The sequence below is a fragment of the Pyxicephalus adspersus genome, chromosome 1 (genome assembly GCF_032062135.1).
Source record: "Pyxicephalus adspersus chromosome 1, UCB_Pads_2.0, whole genome shotgun sequence".
In the NCBI taxonomy this organism is placed as follows: domain Eukaryota; kingdom Metazoa; phylum Chordata; class Amphibia; order Anura; family Pyxicephalidae; genus Pyxicephalus; species Pyxicephalus adspersus.
In genome coordinates this window covers 45,227,776-45,242,708 of record NC_092858.1, presented here as the reverse complement: position 1 = coordinate 45,242,708, position 14,933 = coordinate 45,227,776, and the positions used below count along the sequence as shown (strand labels likewise).

Below are 14,933 nucleotides of genomic sequence, written 5' to 3'. Positions count from 1 at the left end.
ATATTAGTGATATTACTTTATTTGGTTCAGAAGTCTATTTTAGAAAGGAAAGTATCAATCTCACGTTTGGATAGAATTTACCCCAAATACATTTTAAAGACGTAAAAAAAAGTTTCATCTTTTTAAAAAAAAAGCATAAGCTATCATTGTTACAAATATTTCAACTTTTATTCATACTTAAATATATTAAATATTTCAATGAAATACATGGTGATTTGTTTTTTCTTTTTGTTTTAATGGTTATATTACAAAAATGTTAAGATTTCATAGAAAGCTTTTTGTAAATCGAAAAAAAAAAAAAAAAACACACAAGAGCAGATATTTATATAGATATATTTGTTTTTTAACTGCATTTGGTTGACAAAAAAAACTGAACAGAGTTAGGCCAGAACCTTCTAAGAAGACAAAAAGCCAAACCCAGAATTAATACTTGAACTCTTGTGAAATCAAACAGAACACAGAGGGCTGGTGTTAACAACGCACGCTGACATCACAGGCGCACAGTGAATTGATTGTTTTTTTTCTTTTTTTTTTGCAGATTGTCCCTTACCCACAGTCCACATACAAATATACATGTTTGTTTTTAGTGTGTGTTACAGAGGAGATAAAAAGAGGAGATTCGGAGATTCATCTATTCCACGGAAAAATCTCCGTACCAACTTCCTGAGACCACAAGATATTTTCTTCAGACTCCGCTGTTGTCCAATCTCATCCAATTTTTTTTTATAATGTTCAGAATTATTACATATGATCTTATTTTGAAGTGCGGATATATGAAGATGATGCATCCTTCAATGTTGTAGTAAAACTGTATGGCAGATAAACATTGGTCTATAAACTGACAAGGACTCATCACAGAGATTCCCAAAGGCCCAAAGCTGTGCTCATACAACAGGACCTATCTTTACAGATTTTCATGACCAGCCCCCATTACTTAGGTACATTTAGTAAAGAAGAATGTTTCAAAATATTATCCAATCTTTTACAACCCTAATCTTACCAAGCTCAACCATTACTAAGCATGAATTAGAAAGATTTGCCACCTCCCATGCTACCCTGAGCTCAATTAAAAACAAAACAATAGTACCCAATAAGAATACTCTGGACTAAAAACCTACGTGACTTCATTGTGTTAACTCCTCTTTGGAGCACAGTGCATCAACCTGGACTACTGATGATCAAAAAAAAAAAACATAGCTTTGTGAATAACAAGATTGAATAAAATAAAGTTCTAAAGTAAAGGTCTTTTTATTTAAACCGTCATATAGTGAAGAAGCAAGTTGACCAGCTACATCTCTTTCATAGATCGTATGGATTCAAGTATGCCAAGATTGCTAAATATTTTACAATCTACTCTTTTCTTTTAATCATATCATAGCTTTCTGATGTAAGAACGGTTCTAACAGATTCTGGCCTTACCAATGGACTAAATGAAATCAATGTTTTCTTTAAGCAGCCTTTCATACACCAGTGCTACAGTGTAAAGATTAGAACAGCAGTAACCTGTGCACATATATATCTTAAGTATGACAACTCTGTGAGTAAACACTACACACAAAACAAATTAATCAGCTAGATTGTTGAAAAGAGTTGTGTTCTAGGTAAGCCAATTATTAATATGACAGAAAAAACTATTTGCAAGGTTACAGACATACGCAAGGATTTCAAGATCATTTTCTTCGGCCAAAATCTAGCACGCTCAGAGGTCACCTGACATCTTTCATTGATTCGTCCTGATGGATCAATGAACAATCGAGCCTTATGACCACTGTCATTGTTTCAACAGTACTGTCTGTTCACCACTTATTTGTTCTAGTGTTGCTAGAAATGGTCGGGAAAGATGGTTTCCAGTGACATTAGTCTGTACATAGCCTAAGCCCATTACTAGTTTAACAAAAATAATTGCACAGTTTGTGATTACAGTGATAGAGCCTAACATTGTACAGACTGCAAAAATACATAATTTCACAGCAAATGTCCACAGAAGGAGAAAGAAGGATGTCAGACCTTCATACTCATTGTGAAAAATGGTGGAATTATGTTTTGGGGCTACTTTGCTGCTTTCCACATGGGATGTCTAAGTTTGTGCGGGTAGCAATGAAATCCTAAGATCAAAGACATTCCAGAGTGAAACATACTGCCAATAAGAAAGCTATTTCTAACATGTCATGGATTCTCCAACAAGATAAAGTTCCAAAACAAATAGCTAAAGGCACACCAATGATGGCTATAATAAAGCACTGGAATATCCGTAACGACTTTCTCTGAATTGTAATTTAAATCCTATTGAGCTTCTATAACAAGAACTATTCTTGCAGTCTGGAGATAGCAACCTTCAAACCTGACATAACTGGAGCAGTTTTCTCATGGAGAGTGGTCAAACTACTATGTGAATGAGGCAGAACTCTCAGAAGCAACCTGAATCACTTGTTTGTAGGTTGGGAAACAAAATATTAGGTTAACAGTCCCATCACTTTTGATCGTGCCATTCTGATGTTTTGTTATTTGAAACATTATGTTAAATCAAACTGTAAGGTTAAGTCGGATTTTTGTTAATTATGGAACAATGAGGGATGTCAATGACTTTAATCAGTTTCAAGTCATATCAGGAACTGTGGATAAGGGGTGCCAACATATGAATCCACAGCTACATATTATAATTTGCTATGTATCCATTATGTGAAAACCTGAGGCCTGAGAGGCAAAACTGTCAGTGGTGGCATTGTAATTTATGTTTTTACCTTTAGAACCACAATGTTAAACTCTGTAAAAGGCTAAACCTTGACAGACATCTTATTTTCAGTCTAGATAATTTTGTTACAAAATGTTAGAATCTGGGGTGGAGGATTAGATGTATTTATTGGGTATGTATACATGATAAATTTCCTGTAACATAAGCCTCTATATTCTTTGAACCTGGTTTAGAAGACTCAAAGCAAAAATCTTTTTTTACCACCCCAAGTGAACTAAGCCTTTCCTAAATTATGCTACAAGCACAACCCTTTACAAATATCACATCTCACGGTGGGGGTTCAGTTTGCTAAGTTTTGTTGTTTTCTTCTCAGTTACATACACTAAAAACATACATACATCTTTGTAAGCCTGTCAATGTGCATTTTGGTAAGGTATAGATCAGTCAAACTGTATTATGCCTTAACAAAATGCATGCAATATTTTTTCAATATGAAGGCTCATGAGTATTATATATATATATATATATATATATATATATATGGTTAAAAAAGAGTATATTTAGTTATTTAACTGGTAAAATTGGCAAAAAACGATTTGTGGTATGCATAAAGGATGCACAGGTATGAGTGGAACCATACTATATCCCTATGCCTATATTAGAGAATTGAAGACACTATTTTCTTTTTAATGAATTACATTTTATTGTGTATTCTTACAAAATCAGAAAAATGTCACACATTACTGGCTATTGAAAATCAAGAAGGGGTATGCCTAAATTGATACACTGGACCTTTCTGATGGATTGCACATTTTTATCACAGTAATAAGGGCAATGACCTGGAATGTCTTCTAGAGTCACTAGAACACTGGATTGTGTAACGTCATCATGTGCAGACGGACTGCTGGCTTGTACGTATATACAAAAACACAGCTAGCCATTTTAAATATCAATGCAAAGTGTAATGCACCATAGCTACGAATTCTGACAGACAGAAGATGGTTGCCCATTGGCTGCTATGAGACATTGATCACTGTCCTTGCTATATTAGTAAATTCTGGGGCTAATATGCAAATACTCATAGATAAATCTATTCAAACAACATCCATTTTAAGGTATGAGATCACTCACATTCATAAGAAAGCAGCCTATCGAATAAGAGTGGGCTATTAGTCTGACTAGGGAAAGAGATACACATCTATAGTTTAATGTCCGTAAAGAAAAATGCCACAATTTACCTAATCGGTCACCAATTTAAACCATATTGTACCAGTTTACCCCACTGAAAAATAATATTCTTTTTAAAGACCTATAAATGATAGAAGTAGGTCTTGTCTATAAAAGTAAGGAGACAATTGCAGTTTAGAGGATTTATTTAATGCAGGACCTTTGTGCAAGAAATGAGTAAAGTAGCAGCTGGCCGAGGCTGGCTAACTTCATCCGGTGGTCCTACAACATAAAGTGCAGCTTTGGAGGAGGCAATGCCATCCAACAGGTTGGAGTTCATAGTACCGGTAAGTACAGCCAACAATAACCAGCCTGTCATAGACCCCATCTACAACTGCTCACAATACATCCCTGTCTGCCTTCACCCCATCTTTATTTTTTTAATTAAAGTTTTAGTTATGTGTTATGCCAGTAACGTGTTAGTAACCATATTTACTGTATACCGCAGCAATTTGGTTTCATAGTTCAAAGACTTAAAAAGATCGTATAATGTTTTGTATATTACGGTCAGGTTTATAAAATATAATTTTACAAATGTTCTCTTTGTAAACCCAAAAGGCTCTGGGAAGTTAAAACCATTATACGTTTTACTGTTTGCTGTCTGTATCCTGCTAGGTAGTCCTGGTAGTTTTACTTTCTGCGCAGGACTGAAGGAGAGGTAACACTATTTTTATTTTAGCAAATTTTCTCCAGGTATAGCTGTGGCTACTGAGGAATTTGAACCTTTTGCTCTTAGACAACTCAAGTTTTTGGGTTTTCCATCAATTTCTGTTTTGGCGACAATAGTTGCAAGGATAAACAGAGAGGGTGAGGGTGTCCTCATTGAAGACAGATAAACAAGAAAAACTCAACAAAGTGCTAGCTCCTTTCCTACTTTATCCAAATCAAATATTATATAACTACATAATACATATTTATATACATTTTAAAAAGAGAAGAATTCTTCAGTACCTATATTCCAGGTACATGGCAATCATATGAGGTAAATGAGAAGGGTCCATAAATATAAATATCTATGTCATGTATATGACAAAAGGAAAGGGTGTATTTAGCTTATTCCAACAGATCAGAACACAATCTTTGATTATTTAGGTGGACTATTAAAAGGTGATTTATGATTGGCACCCTGGGAGGTAATTACCTTTGCTCATGTTAAGGTTTATTTTTTTCCACTTATGCAATTTTTATTAGGTTTAATTTACATATCAACCCAAATGATATCTGCAAACTTTTTCAAAATCACACCCCTTAGTAACAGTGTTCATCATACATTAGAGCAGTTCTCCAAAGTAACATGTTTCTCTGGTTTTGTCAAAAGGAATGCAACTATATCGTATAAGGCATACTTCCTAATGTAAAAGTCTTAGATTATCATAAGACCCATTCAGTACTAGTTCTGATACAGTTCTGTACATTGCCTAAAGTGGAAGCTTGGAAAGCGTGCAAAAACTAAAGCTACTGATTGACATTATCATCTACAGCAACTTTATTTTAGTTTGACAAAAAGTGTCACTTTATATTATTTGCAGAAATTCAGGCAAATACAACTTAAGAGAACGTTCCATACCTAACCACTAGGGATACTATGCTGCAACCCTGCTAGTATTTGTGCACATTTTATGTGCAAAAAAAAAAAGTAACAATTTTGTTGTACTACACTTTTATTTTAAATTCTACATATATGTAATGGCTGTCCATTTTTCAACCTTCTCTCATAAAAGAAGCAGACATAAATAGAATTAATCTTTAGAACACCCACTCCGCATAAATTCTGTTGACACACACACACACACACACACACACACACACAACACATACACACCTTTTCCGACAGATGTTTAAAATGTTTAATTTGAACACAAACAAACAAATAGTGCACATGTGTAGGCTAAATCAGAACTCTGTATATAGTAACAAAATCTAGCTATAGGTTTACCCCATTGCTATGATTTTTTTTTTTTACAGTTCTTGGAATAATTTCATTGCTTTGGTATAGAGCCATCTAAATACAATTTATCAAGTAGCTCATGTGTCCTTTCTTTAGCAACTCAGCATTAAAACACTTACTTCTTCAACTATATGATGAAGGATCATAGTACCTGGAAAAGATTTTTCTTTGTACAAAACCACATATAAATATATATATTTACACACACATACATTCAAATATAACTTCACCTAATATAATTTAAATATACAGACTTCATATATTTAAATTATATTTTATAAATATATATTTTATCTATAACTTTAAAACATTAGAAAATTATTAAATCCTCTTTTTGTGTACTAGAATCCACTTTTAACGATGGGAAAGAAAAATATATTCAATAAGATGCGCAAATGTAACATACTGAAGAGTCAATATTAACCAAAGATACCATTACACTTAACAGCCAGAATTTTCTCATTAAAACCCTACAGCTCATGTACAATGTACCAAAACATTTTAAAAAAATAAAACAGAATTCTTCAGTTTTATTACCCCCTTCCCCATAAACCGATCTCCCTTCATTTACAAGAAGGTACTTTGAGATGCAAGAATACCTTTTTTCTGAAAAAATATGGCACATATTGTATAAGAAAATCATTAATACAGATGCATGGGAAAGTCCAGGGGTTAAGGCTAGAACTTTTTATACCTTGGTTCTTCTTAGACAAAATGATGTTCTCCCAACAAAAACTGCAAACGTCTGACAGGTTTGAAATGTTTTCCACAGGATTTCCATGAGATGGTACATTATTTATCAGCTTAGTCAGAAAGTTTAATGTTGCAACTTTCAATTTCAATGAAAAAAAACCCTTTGTCGTAAAAAGCTCCCACAAGGTCCTGTCCAAAAGCAGAACACAGGATAGTAAGATTTGACTACAGAAATAACCACTAATGTTTTGTTCATAAAATCTGGAGTAGTCAGGCAGGTTTTGTCTTTACCATCCACACAAGTGTCTGAAAATTTTTTTCAGAGGATCTGCTCAAAGCCTTTCCTTCTATTTCTCATATTGCACTGGGAGAAGAAAAGGCAGACTTTTAACTTGTAGTTATGGCCAGGGCCCAACTCCACACATCTTATGTTCACAATTCAACATGTACACAAAATTGTCAAAATGAAGAACCCATTGTGTGGGACAGAAAGAGTGTACTGAAACAAGTGGTTTGCTTAACAGATAAAAGTGATAATGTTTTCTTCTTGTTGTGTGTTAAAATGAACAAAGAATATAATTGTTCCCTTTAGTTGAAGAGACCTAATATCAGGAGCTATTATAGTCTGTGTACTTCAGTCCTGACATTACCTAACCTCCTCTACTCAAAGTTAACTGTGGCCAAATAAAAATCGACATACCAAATATATAATTAAGGTGACAAAAATTCCATAAAGAGAAAATGCTTAGGAATGCACACTCGACTTTCTGTTCTTCCAAACAGATGGTAATAATGTAAGGCAAATAAATAGTACAACAGTAATTCAGCCAGAGCTGGTAAAGTGGGCAGCACAAATAAATATTTAACACCACAAATTTTAGTGTGGCATAAGGAAACATTTACAGGCCTAATAAATATATGTATAATAAAAACATAATATATATTAATATAAGTGGTGTGGGAGCAACTTGTCAAGCCTGTAACATATGGTATATGATTAATGAGGCCTATTAAATACCTCTATATGAAAAGAGGCGCCTTTGTTATTCTAAATAGTACACCACTACATCAACACTTTTACCCAGCTTAATGTGAAAAATGAAGAGATGGTTAAGATCATTAAGACCAAGGCTACAATACTTCTCTATACAGTGGATTCAGACAATTGCAAAATTCAAAAAGTAAAATCAGATAGTATACCACCATGGTCTTTGAGTATTCTGTAGTGTGTAACAATATTTTGCATTTTTTTTTTGTACTCCAAGCTTTGTCTGTGTATGCAACAAGCTTAGTAGGAATAATATAAGTAATACCAGAAAACATCTTAATGGAGAAAGTGTAGCCAACCTGTGAACACTGAGTACATAGCAAAGTAATGGCAGAGAAACAGTTGTTCAAGGCACTTCACCCCCTTTCTCGCAATGCCATTGGCTGCAGAAACTGGTCTGAACGTGACTTCACTTATATTAGCTTAGGCAGAAAAAAAAACTCTATTCACCAGCTTTAAAAGCAGACAGCCTCAAACGGGAGGTTTAGGGAAAGTGTGGCTTTTTAGTCCAAATACACAATGTAGTCAGCCTGTGGTCCTTTAGCATGCCTATATTTATATTATACAGAATTAGAAAAAAATGGAATATGGAGGCTCTGCTCTCAGCAACTAAGTGTTAAAACTTTAATTTCAAAGCCTACAAAAAGTAATTTTTCTTTATTCTCCTTTACTGAAATAACAATGTTAAAGCCATATTTTGTGTTCATCTACTTAGCAATAACTTGAGGCTGTTGATATTGTCCATAGCAAGTGTGCTGAAAAAAAAAGTAACCAAACATTTTTATATTAATAGAAAAATAAACAGAATTTTACTTTATGGTGGTTAAACCTTCAGCTACATCTTCCCACCAAAAAGGTAAAAAATACTTTGTATTTTTTTTTTTTTTTTTACAATATTTCAAGAGAAACAGTAGAATCTGTTATAGCGCCAATACAAGTAGCACAGATGTATACTTGTAACCTTTTTCCTCTTTGGCACCAGATATGGCATTGTAGACCCCTGCGCTATTCCATATTAATATACTCCCTAAAGGTGTTGAGTTTTGCCTTTCATCAGATCAAGACCATCTATGCCTGAGAGTAAAATAGCAGAATGTCTGGCCAAAAGGCATCACCCCTTATGAAAGTATTAGAAAAAAAAAAGATGGAAGGGAAATTGAGGTTAATAGCTAATACCTCTAAATTTTTGAGGATGAACCTGTTCCTTTTCAAGACCTTTCATCACTTTCATGGGATAATTCCATGTTTTTTCCATATAACACTTGTCAGAAAAAAACACATTGGCTGGCAATGGTTTTGCACATAAGCTTTGTCAATTAGGTTAAACTGCTAATTCCTTCAGTGTGAAAATTCATCTCCACTACAACAAGCAATTTTTGACCCACTCATGGATACAGAACATGAACAGTGAACCATGTCAACTATTTAAGGATTAAGGCGCTGGCTATCCTTGCAGCCTGAGGAATTCAGAGGCCAGCTAATATCTAAGACAGTCTTTGTTGCCCAAAACTGATGAATCATAAAATCACTCTTCTTCAGTTCCACAACTTTCCTAATCCTCAGGCTGACTGTGAAATTTGGCAAATGAGACATCGAAAACAATAACTTCACAGTGAAGGAAAAAAAAGAGCACAAGTGTGTTGTGTTGTTGGGTGTAAACAGGTAAGCACATTGTTCTCCTCTTGCCCCTGTTTAAGTCACTCTAAAGAATCAAAGGCAATTTAGCAAAGGGATCAAGATAGGCAGAGGATGCTGACACCTGTTGTTAGGATGTGGTTCCCAAGCAACTTTTCTAGGATGCGAAGGGGAAAGTCAAAGCATAAATGCACTATAAAGGAACTTCAGTTCCAAGTAGGGATATTACGAGTTCCTGTTTGCTTGTCACCACTGGAAGTGAGGGAGCGCAGAACAGTATAGATGATGGGGATGACATGGAACTGAAGCAGAGAACTGAGCTGCTTTTGTTGCCCTTTTTGCATTCCTGCAGGCGGTACTAGGAATCATATAGAGAACTGTTCCATCTGCTGCTGGAGACATGTCACTTACTCACGATAGAGAAAACATACAGCGCATATAAACATACAAGGCAATGCCCTCCCCTCCCTGCTGTGGCCTGTACGTCTGGCTCTTTGGTCAGTTTTTTTGAGAAGCTTTTTTTGTCTTTAAAAAGTCTTGTTTAAAAGGATTCTCTTGCTTTCTTTTTAACCAATAAAATAAAAAAATAAAGAAGAAAAAGAAAAAAGCATGATGTCTGGTTCACAATAAATAATTTGTAAGTACCGCCTGTGAGTATTTTAAGTGCCAGGGTGAAAGCTGCTGCAGTTGGCTTTCATTGTAAAGGTGAGTCAGTCTCCTGGGCAGGACAGCACAGACACTGAGCACAGCACCATACAAACATGCCCCTACCAAGCTCTTCATCTCAGGTGCGAGGCTTTGGCACCACCGAGCCCCCTTGCACCTGCGTTGCTGCAGATCATGTAGGTAGCTTCCTTATTGTTCTTGGTACTCTGTATAAGGGTCGGAATGAGGCTTCCATGTCCTCCCTCCCCTGAGACCAGAGGTTCCTGCTAACTGCTGGCCGGCCCATCATTGAGGAAATAGGTGGTCATTTCACCTTTCCCTTTGACTTTAACAACACCACGACACTCCAACTGATAACCTTTGGCTGCCAGGACCTGGTACAGATCAGTTGTAACCTATAAAAAAAAAAAAAAGTTGGTAATTATATGTTTTCACACACAGAGATACAAACTAAAAAACAAATAGGAAAAAAATAGGAAACAGGACTTTTGGTTTTAAACATATTGAGTGAGATTCTATCAGGCATACAGGCATCAAACTGATGTTAATCCTTAAAGCAACAGTATAAAGCAGGCCATGCAATACAAGCTACAGACAGGATAAGATTTCAAGAAAATTCAGGCTCTGACAAACTCTGGAAACACCTTTCAAGAAACTTTTGGGGTAAATTATGCTTTCCCTTTAAGGCTTTTCAGTGACTGCCTTGAACCAGAACAATTAATGGGTAGTAACAAGGTATCCATTGGACTTCAACGGCATATAACTGGTGGTTCCGGTCTGAATCTTTGTATAGGATAATGAAGGTAAATTAGCAAGGGGTATTTAAAGTGGAACTAAGCCCTGTGTATACTTATCTATCCCAGTTCCATCGGAGGCACTGCCATCTTCTTCCTTCTTTTCACCTTGATTGGCTGGACCAGGCCTGAAGGCACAGGGGAGTTTATTTAGCCCCACCAGCCACAGAAGAAGCCGGAATGAGCTGAGCATCCTGACTACCAACACAGCTCAGTGATTTTGACAGGTGTTTTGACAGTGAATTGACAGATATTATTGCAGAAGAGACATTGACAGTCCCTTTCTGCAATAAAGCCCTAACCTGTCACATTTTTTTTTGTTCTGCTTTAATTTTTCTTCCTTAAGTTTCGATACATTTAATTACATGTTACTCCATAAATGTATTTCTCATTTTCTGTTTCAATAAATTTTTTAAAGTTTAAAAAAAAAAAAATAAAGGTACAAATCCAAAACAATACAGACAATAAGGCATTCCAAAAAAAGTGGGGAGGGAGAAAGCATATATTAGCAAAATTGAGCAAGCAATGTTTTAGTACATAGCTAACATGGTGGTCAGTTTAACAAACATTTACCTCAGAGTGGGTAAAAAAAAACATTTGTGGCCACCCAAGGGAACAAATCCCCCTTGGTCGGGGATTAAAAAAGTCCCCCAAAAAACAAGCTCATGTCTGCATTGCTTATGGGGAGTCGGCACAAGTGGATCCCCAAGGTGCATTAGGGAATGCAAACGAAAATAATCCTTAACCAGAGTAACGAGTGGTAAAAAAGAAAAGAAGAAAAGGAAAGAAAAAAGGAAAAGAAAAAGGGGCCTACAACGGAGGTAGATGGTAGATGGGGGGGGCAGGGGGTTTGATGGGTTAACACAGAACCCAATATGAATATACCCATTGACTTGGTTATATCTCGTACAGTAAAGCCTTAAATCATTAGGCTTGTGCGATCCCAGCCCATTGGCATATATTATTTGATCCAAGGTGACCACAACATCTTTCTTCTGCTAGACTTGTGCAATGTTAGGGGTGGCCAACCACCATGCTCTTGCTATGATCATTTTAGCTGCCGTGAACAAGTAAGTCAATAAACAGAATTGAGTAGCAGTGCAAAATTTAGGTTTTAAGTTAAGCAGGGCCTCTGCAGGGCGTTTGGGGAGGGACCGTCCCACAATCGTGTATGGTATTTGGTATACATTGGTCCAGTGTCTTCGCAATTTGGGACATTCCCACCAAATATGGATTAGGGTGCCTGGAGAATCACAGTCTCAAAAACATTTGTGGCTCTGATCAGGTTTTATTTTTGCCAGTCTTACCGGGCCCATGTAACAATGCATCATCAGCTTATAATTTACTTCAACGACCGAGCTATTGATACTACAGTGGGCAGTGGTGTCCCACATCTATTCCCACTCCTTCTGCCCCAAGGACACAGCCAAGTCCCTCTCCTAACGGGCCATGTAGGGTAGAGGTGCTGCCGTATGCTTGCGTACCAAAGTTTTAAAAGAGGAAGAGGCATAGACCGAACGCATCTGGTTCATTCTGGGGGATTTGCATCAGTCTAAAAGATTTAGAGGCTGGGACATGGAAATTTTCCTGTATTGTTTCTGCGTTAAAGATGCCAATTGGGCCTAAAAATTGTGATACTTTGTATAGGTCATTCTCAATCCACCAGTGAAATCTCTGTGAGTGTTCATATCCCGGTGGAAACAATGGGTTTCCCACTATGAATGACAAGGGGGGAGGGGTTATTTGGTAGCCAAACCTCCCCAACTGTCTGGCTAAATCCCAAATCTGAATTGAATGTTTCAATAGGGTGTTGGAGAGTGCAGGACGTACCCTGGGGAGAGTCAACAGTAAATTATTAATTGAAACTGGGGCTACCAGGCCTGCCTTGATAGTGACCCAATGAGGGGGATACGGTGAAATATGGAAAGCAGTGAGGGGCGCTAGTTGAGCTGCAGTATAGTAAGGTGGGAGGTGAGGAACCAATGGGCCCCCTGCTGCCGTGGTCAGTGTATGGTCTGCCGAGGAATACGGGACCTGCGTAAAGTTCCAAATGAAAGGGAACATTCGTTTTTGCAAGACTTTAAGGGTAGTGGTGGGAATTTTTATAAGCCGTAACCTCATGTGATAAAGCAATTTTGGCAACCAGGTCATTTTTATGAAAGCTATGCGCCCAGGCCAGGAAATCTCTTCCATGATTCAAGCAAGATGATGGGCTAGCTCTGGATTGTTGGCCGCATACATGAATTCATAGTAAGTTGTTATGAAAACCCCTAGGTGGAGGAGGCGGCGTTCTTCCCAGATAAATGGGAAGGATGCACGCAGCACTGAAACCATTTCAGGTGGTACAGTGATATTTAGTGCCCTACATTTGTGCAACTTCAGTTGCAGGTCAGAACAGAATCAAAGGCTTTTTTATGTCTACGCAAAGAAGGAATGAACGTACCCCCCTGGTGCGTGTGTGGTGTGCCAGGTGGAGAATTCGGCGAATGTTGTCTCCAGCCTGCCTTTTAGGGATAAAACCCATCTAGTCCAAGATTATCACTCCATCTATTCTGTGATTTAGACGTGCTGCCAAAACCAAGGCTAGGAGTTTGACATCTATGTTAAGTAAGGAGATTCTGTCTGTTTTATCGGAGTTTCCAATAACTCCACTAGTGGAGCTGGTGGGTTCAACAGTTGAAGAGTATCAAGAAACCTATGCAAAGCTGTGATCCCTGCAGAGGATGGCCATTTATACAATTCCCTAAGGTGCTTATGGAATTCCTGCAAAATAAGTGCTGGGTTACTAGTGAGGCCTGAGTTGTGTACTTTGAGATGGTAACGAGTAAAGTGGTGGTCAGGCTGACGCAACCTCCAAGCTAACATTGTGTGTTGCTTATCGCTATACAAATAACAATTATTTTTAGACCACCACAACAAATTTTCCGCTAGGGATACTGTATGTGAGTTCAACTGGGTGCCTATTGATTCCAGTTGTCTGCCTAGTTCCTTCGTGGAAGTGGCCGAGAATTGACTGCGCAAGTCAGTGTAACTACGCTCTAACTGTGCTATTCGTGCCAAACGTTGTTTCTTGATCTGTAATGCCATCTGAATCAAGCGGCCTCTGATGACTGCCTTATAAAAGCAGCCCAGAGAGTCTCGCTCGGGACCTCAGGAGTGTGGTTAAGCGCAAAATAGTCAGAGAGGGCTGTATATACTTGCTTACAGACTATTGGATCCCTGAGGAGGGAATCATTGTGATTGTGTTAAAAAAAGGCTTTAGGTCTAGGTCCTCTTCATGACCCTCAAGCATTGTTGTAACATAATCCATGCTGTGTTCAAGCTGTACAGTACGGTTGCCTATGGCTCCCAGCTCCTTAGAGAAGTGATCTGATCTGATTTTTCTTAAAAGTAGCTTCAAGAGCTGTGTGCAGCATCGCCTGGAACTTTTCCAGGATTCCCTCTTGATCAGTAACAGGCTGTTGTGATGAAAAGGAAGGAGAGCTATCCATGAAGATGTCTGACTCACTCACTTCATCCATGGCTGCAGTCGCATGGTCTGTGGAGGGACTGACTGGTGCCATCTTGCCTGATGCTCGTGATAAGGCTCCTTTAGCAGTCAGCCTTGATTGCCTCCGTCTGTTCCGGGATGTCATTGCAGGAGAGAGCAGGAGGGACTTAATCCACTGACAGGTAAGCCTTTTTTTGCCTTTGATTTCCCCTCACAGTACCGGGACGGATCACGGGATTATCATCCGCCGACCCCGCGCATGCGCACCCCTGTATTTCTCATTTTAAATGTAGTGGTTATTTAATAACACAAAGTAGAATCATCTAAACCCATTGAAACTGACATGAATACACTTTCTCAATGTCCATGCTGTATTTGTGCAAATATACAGATGTGTTCAGAATAATAGCAGTCTGACATCACCAACCTAATCAATTACTTGATTTTGTTTTTGGTGGAAATTATATTTCTACATGGCAAAAAATATACTAGTAGGTGTGGTAGAATATTTTAAAACCAACAGACCTAACAGTCATGACATGCATGATGCTTAATCTTTGTAATTGCATCATTGAGCTGCGTAATATGTTGGCGCTATATAAATCCTGTTTAGTAATAATATTATTATTAATAATAATTGTTCAAAAATTCAAAATAATAGCTTGTTCAAAATATATAAATATAATAGCAGTATTAAGTACAATTAGTGCGGTCATTGACACCAGTTTTTTTCATAGAAT

At 37.3% G+C, this 14,933-nt stretch overlaps 1 protein-coding gene across 6 annotated transcripts in view; it reads right to left on the bottom strand.

Moving 5' to 3' along the window:
• Positions 1 to 5,752: 5,752 nt before the first annotated feature.
• ADCY6 (adenylate cyclase 6) overlaps positions 5,753 to 14,933 on the bottom strand; it is a 133,160-nt gene continuing 123,979 nt past the window's right edge. For all 6 annotated transcript variants that reach the window (XM_072409446.1, XM_072409419.1, XM_072409411.1 and 3 more), the window contains one exon: positions 5,753 to 10,304. In XM_072409446.1, coding sequence (XP_072265547.1) covers positions 10,176 to 10,304 — 129 coding nt within the window. In that variant the 3' untranslated portion in view covers positions 5,753 to 10,175. The remainder of the gene's footprint in view (positions 10,305 to 14,933) is intronic.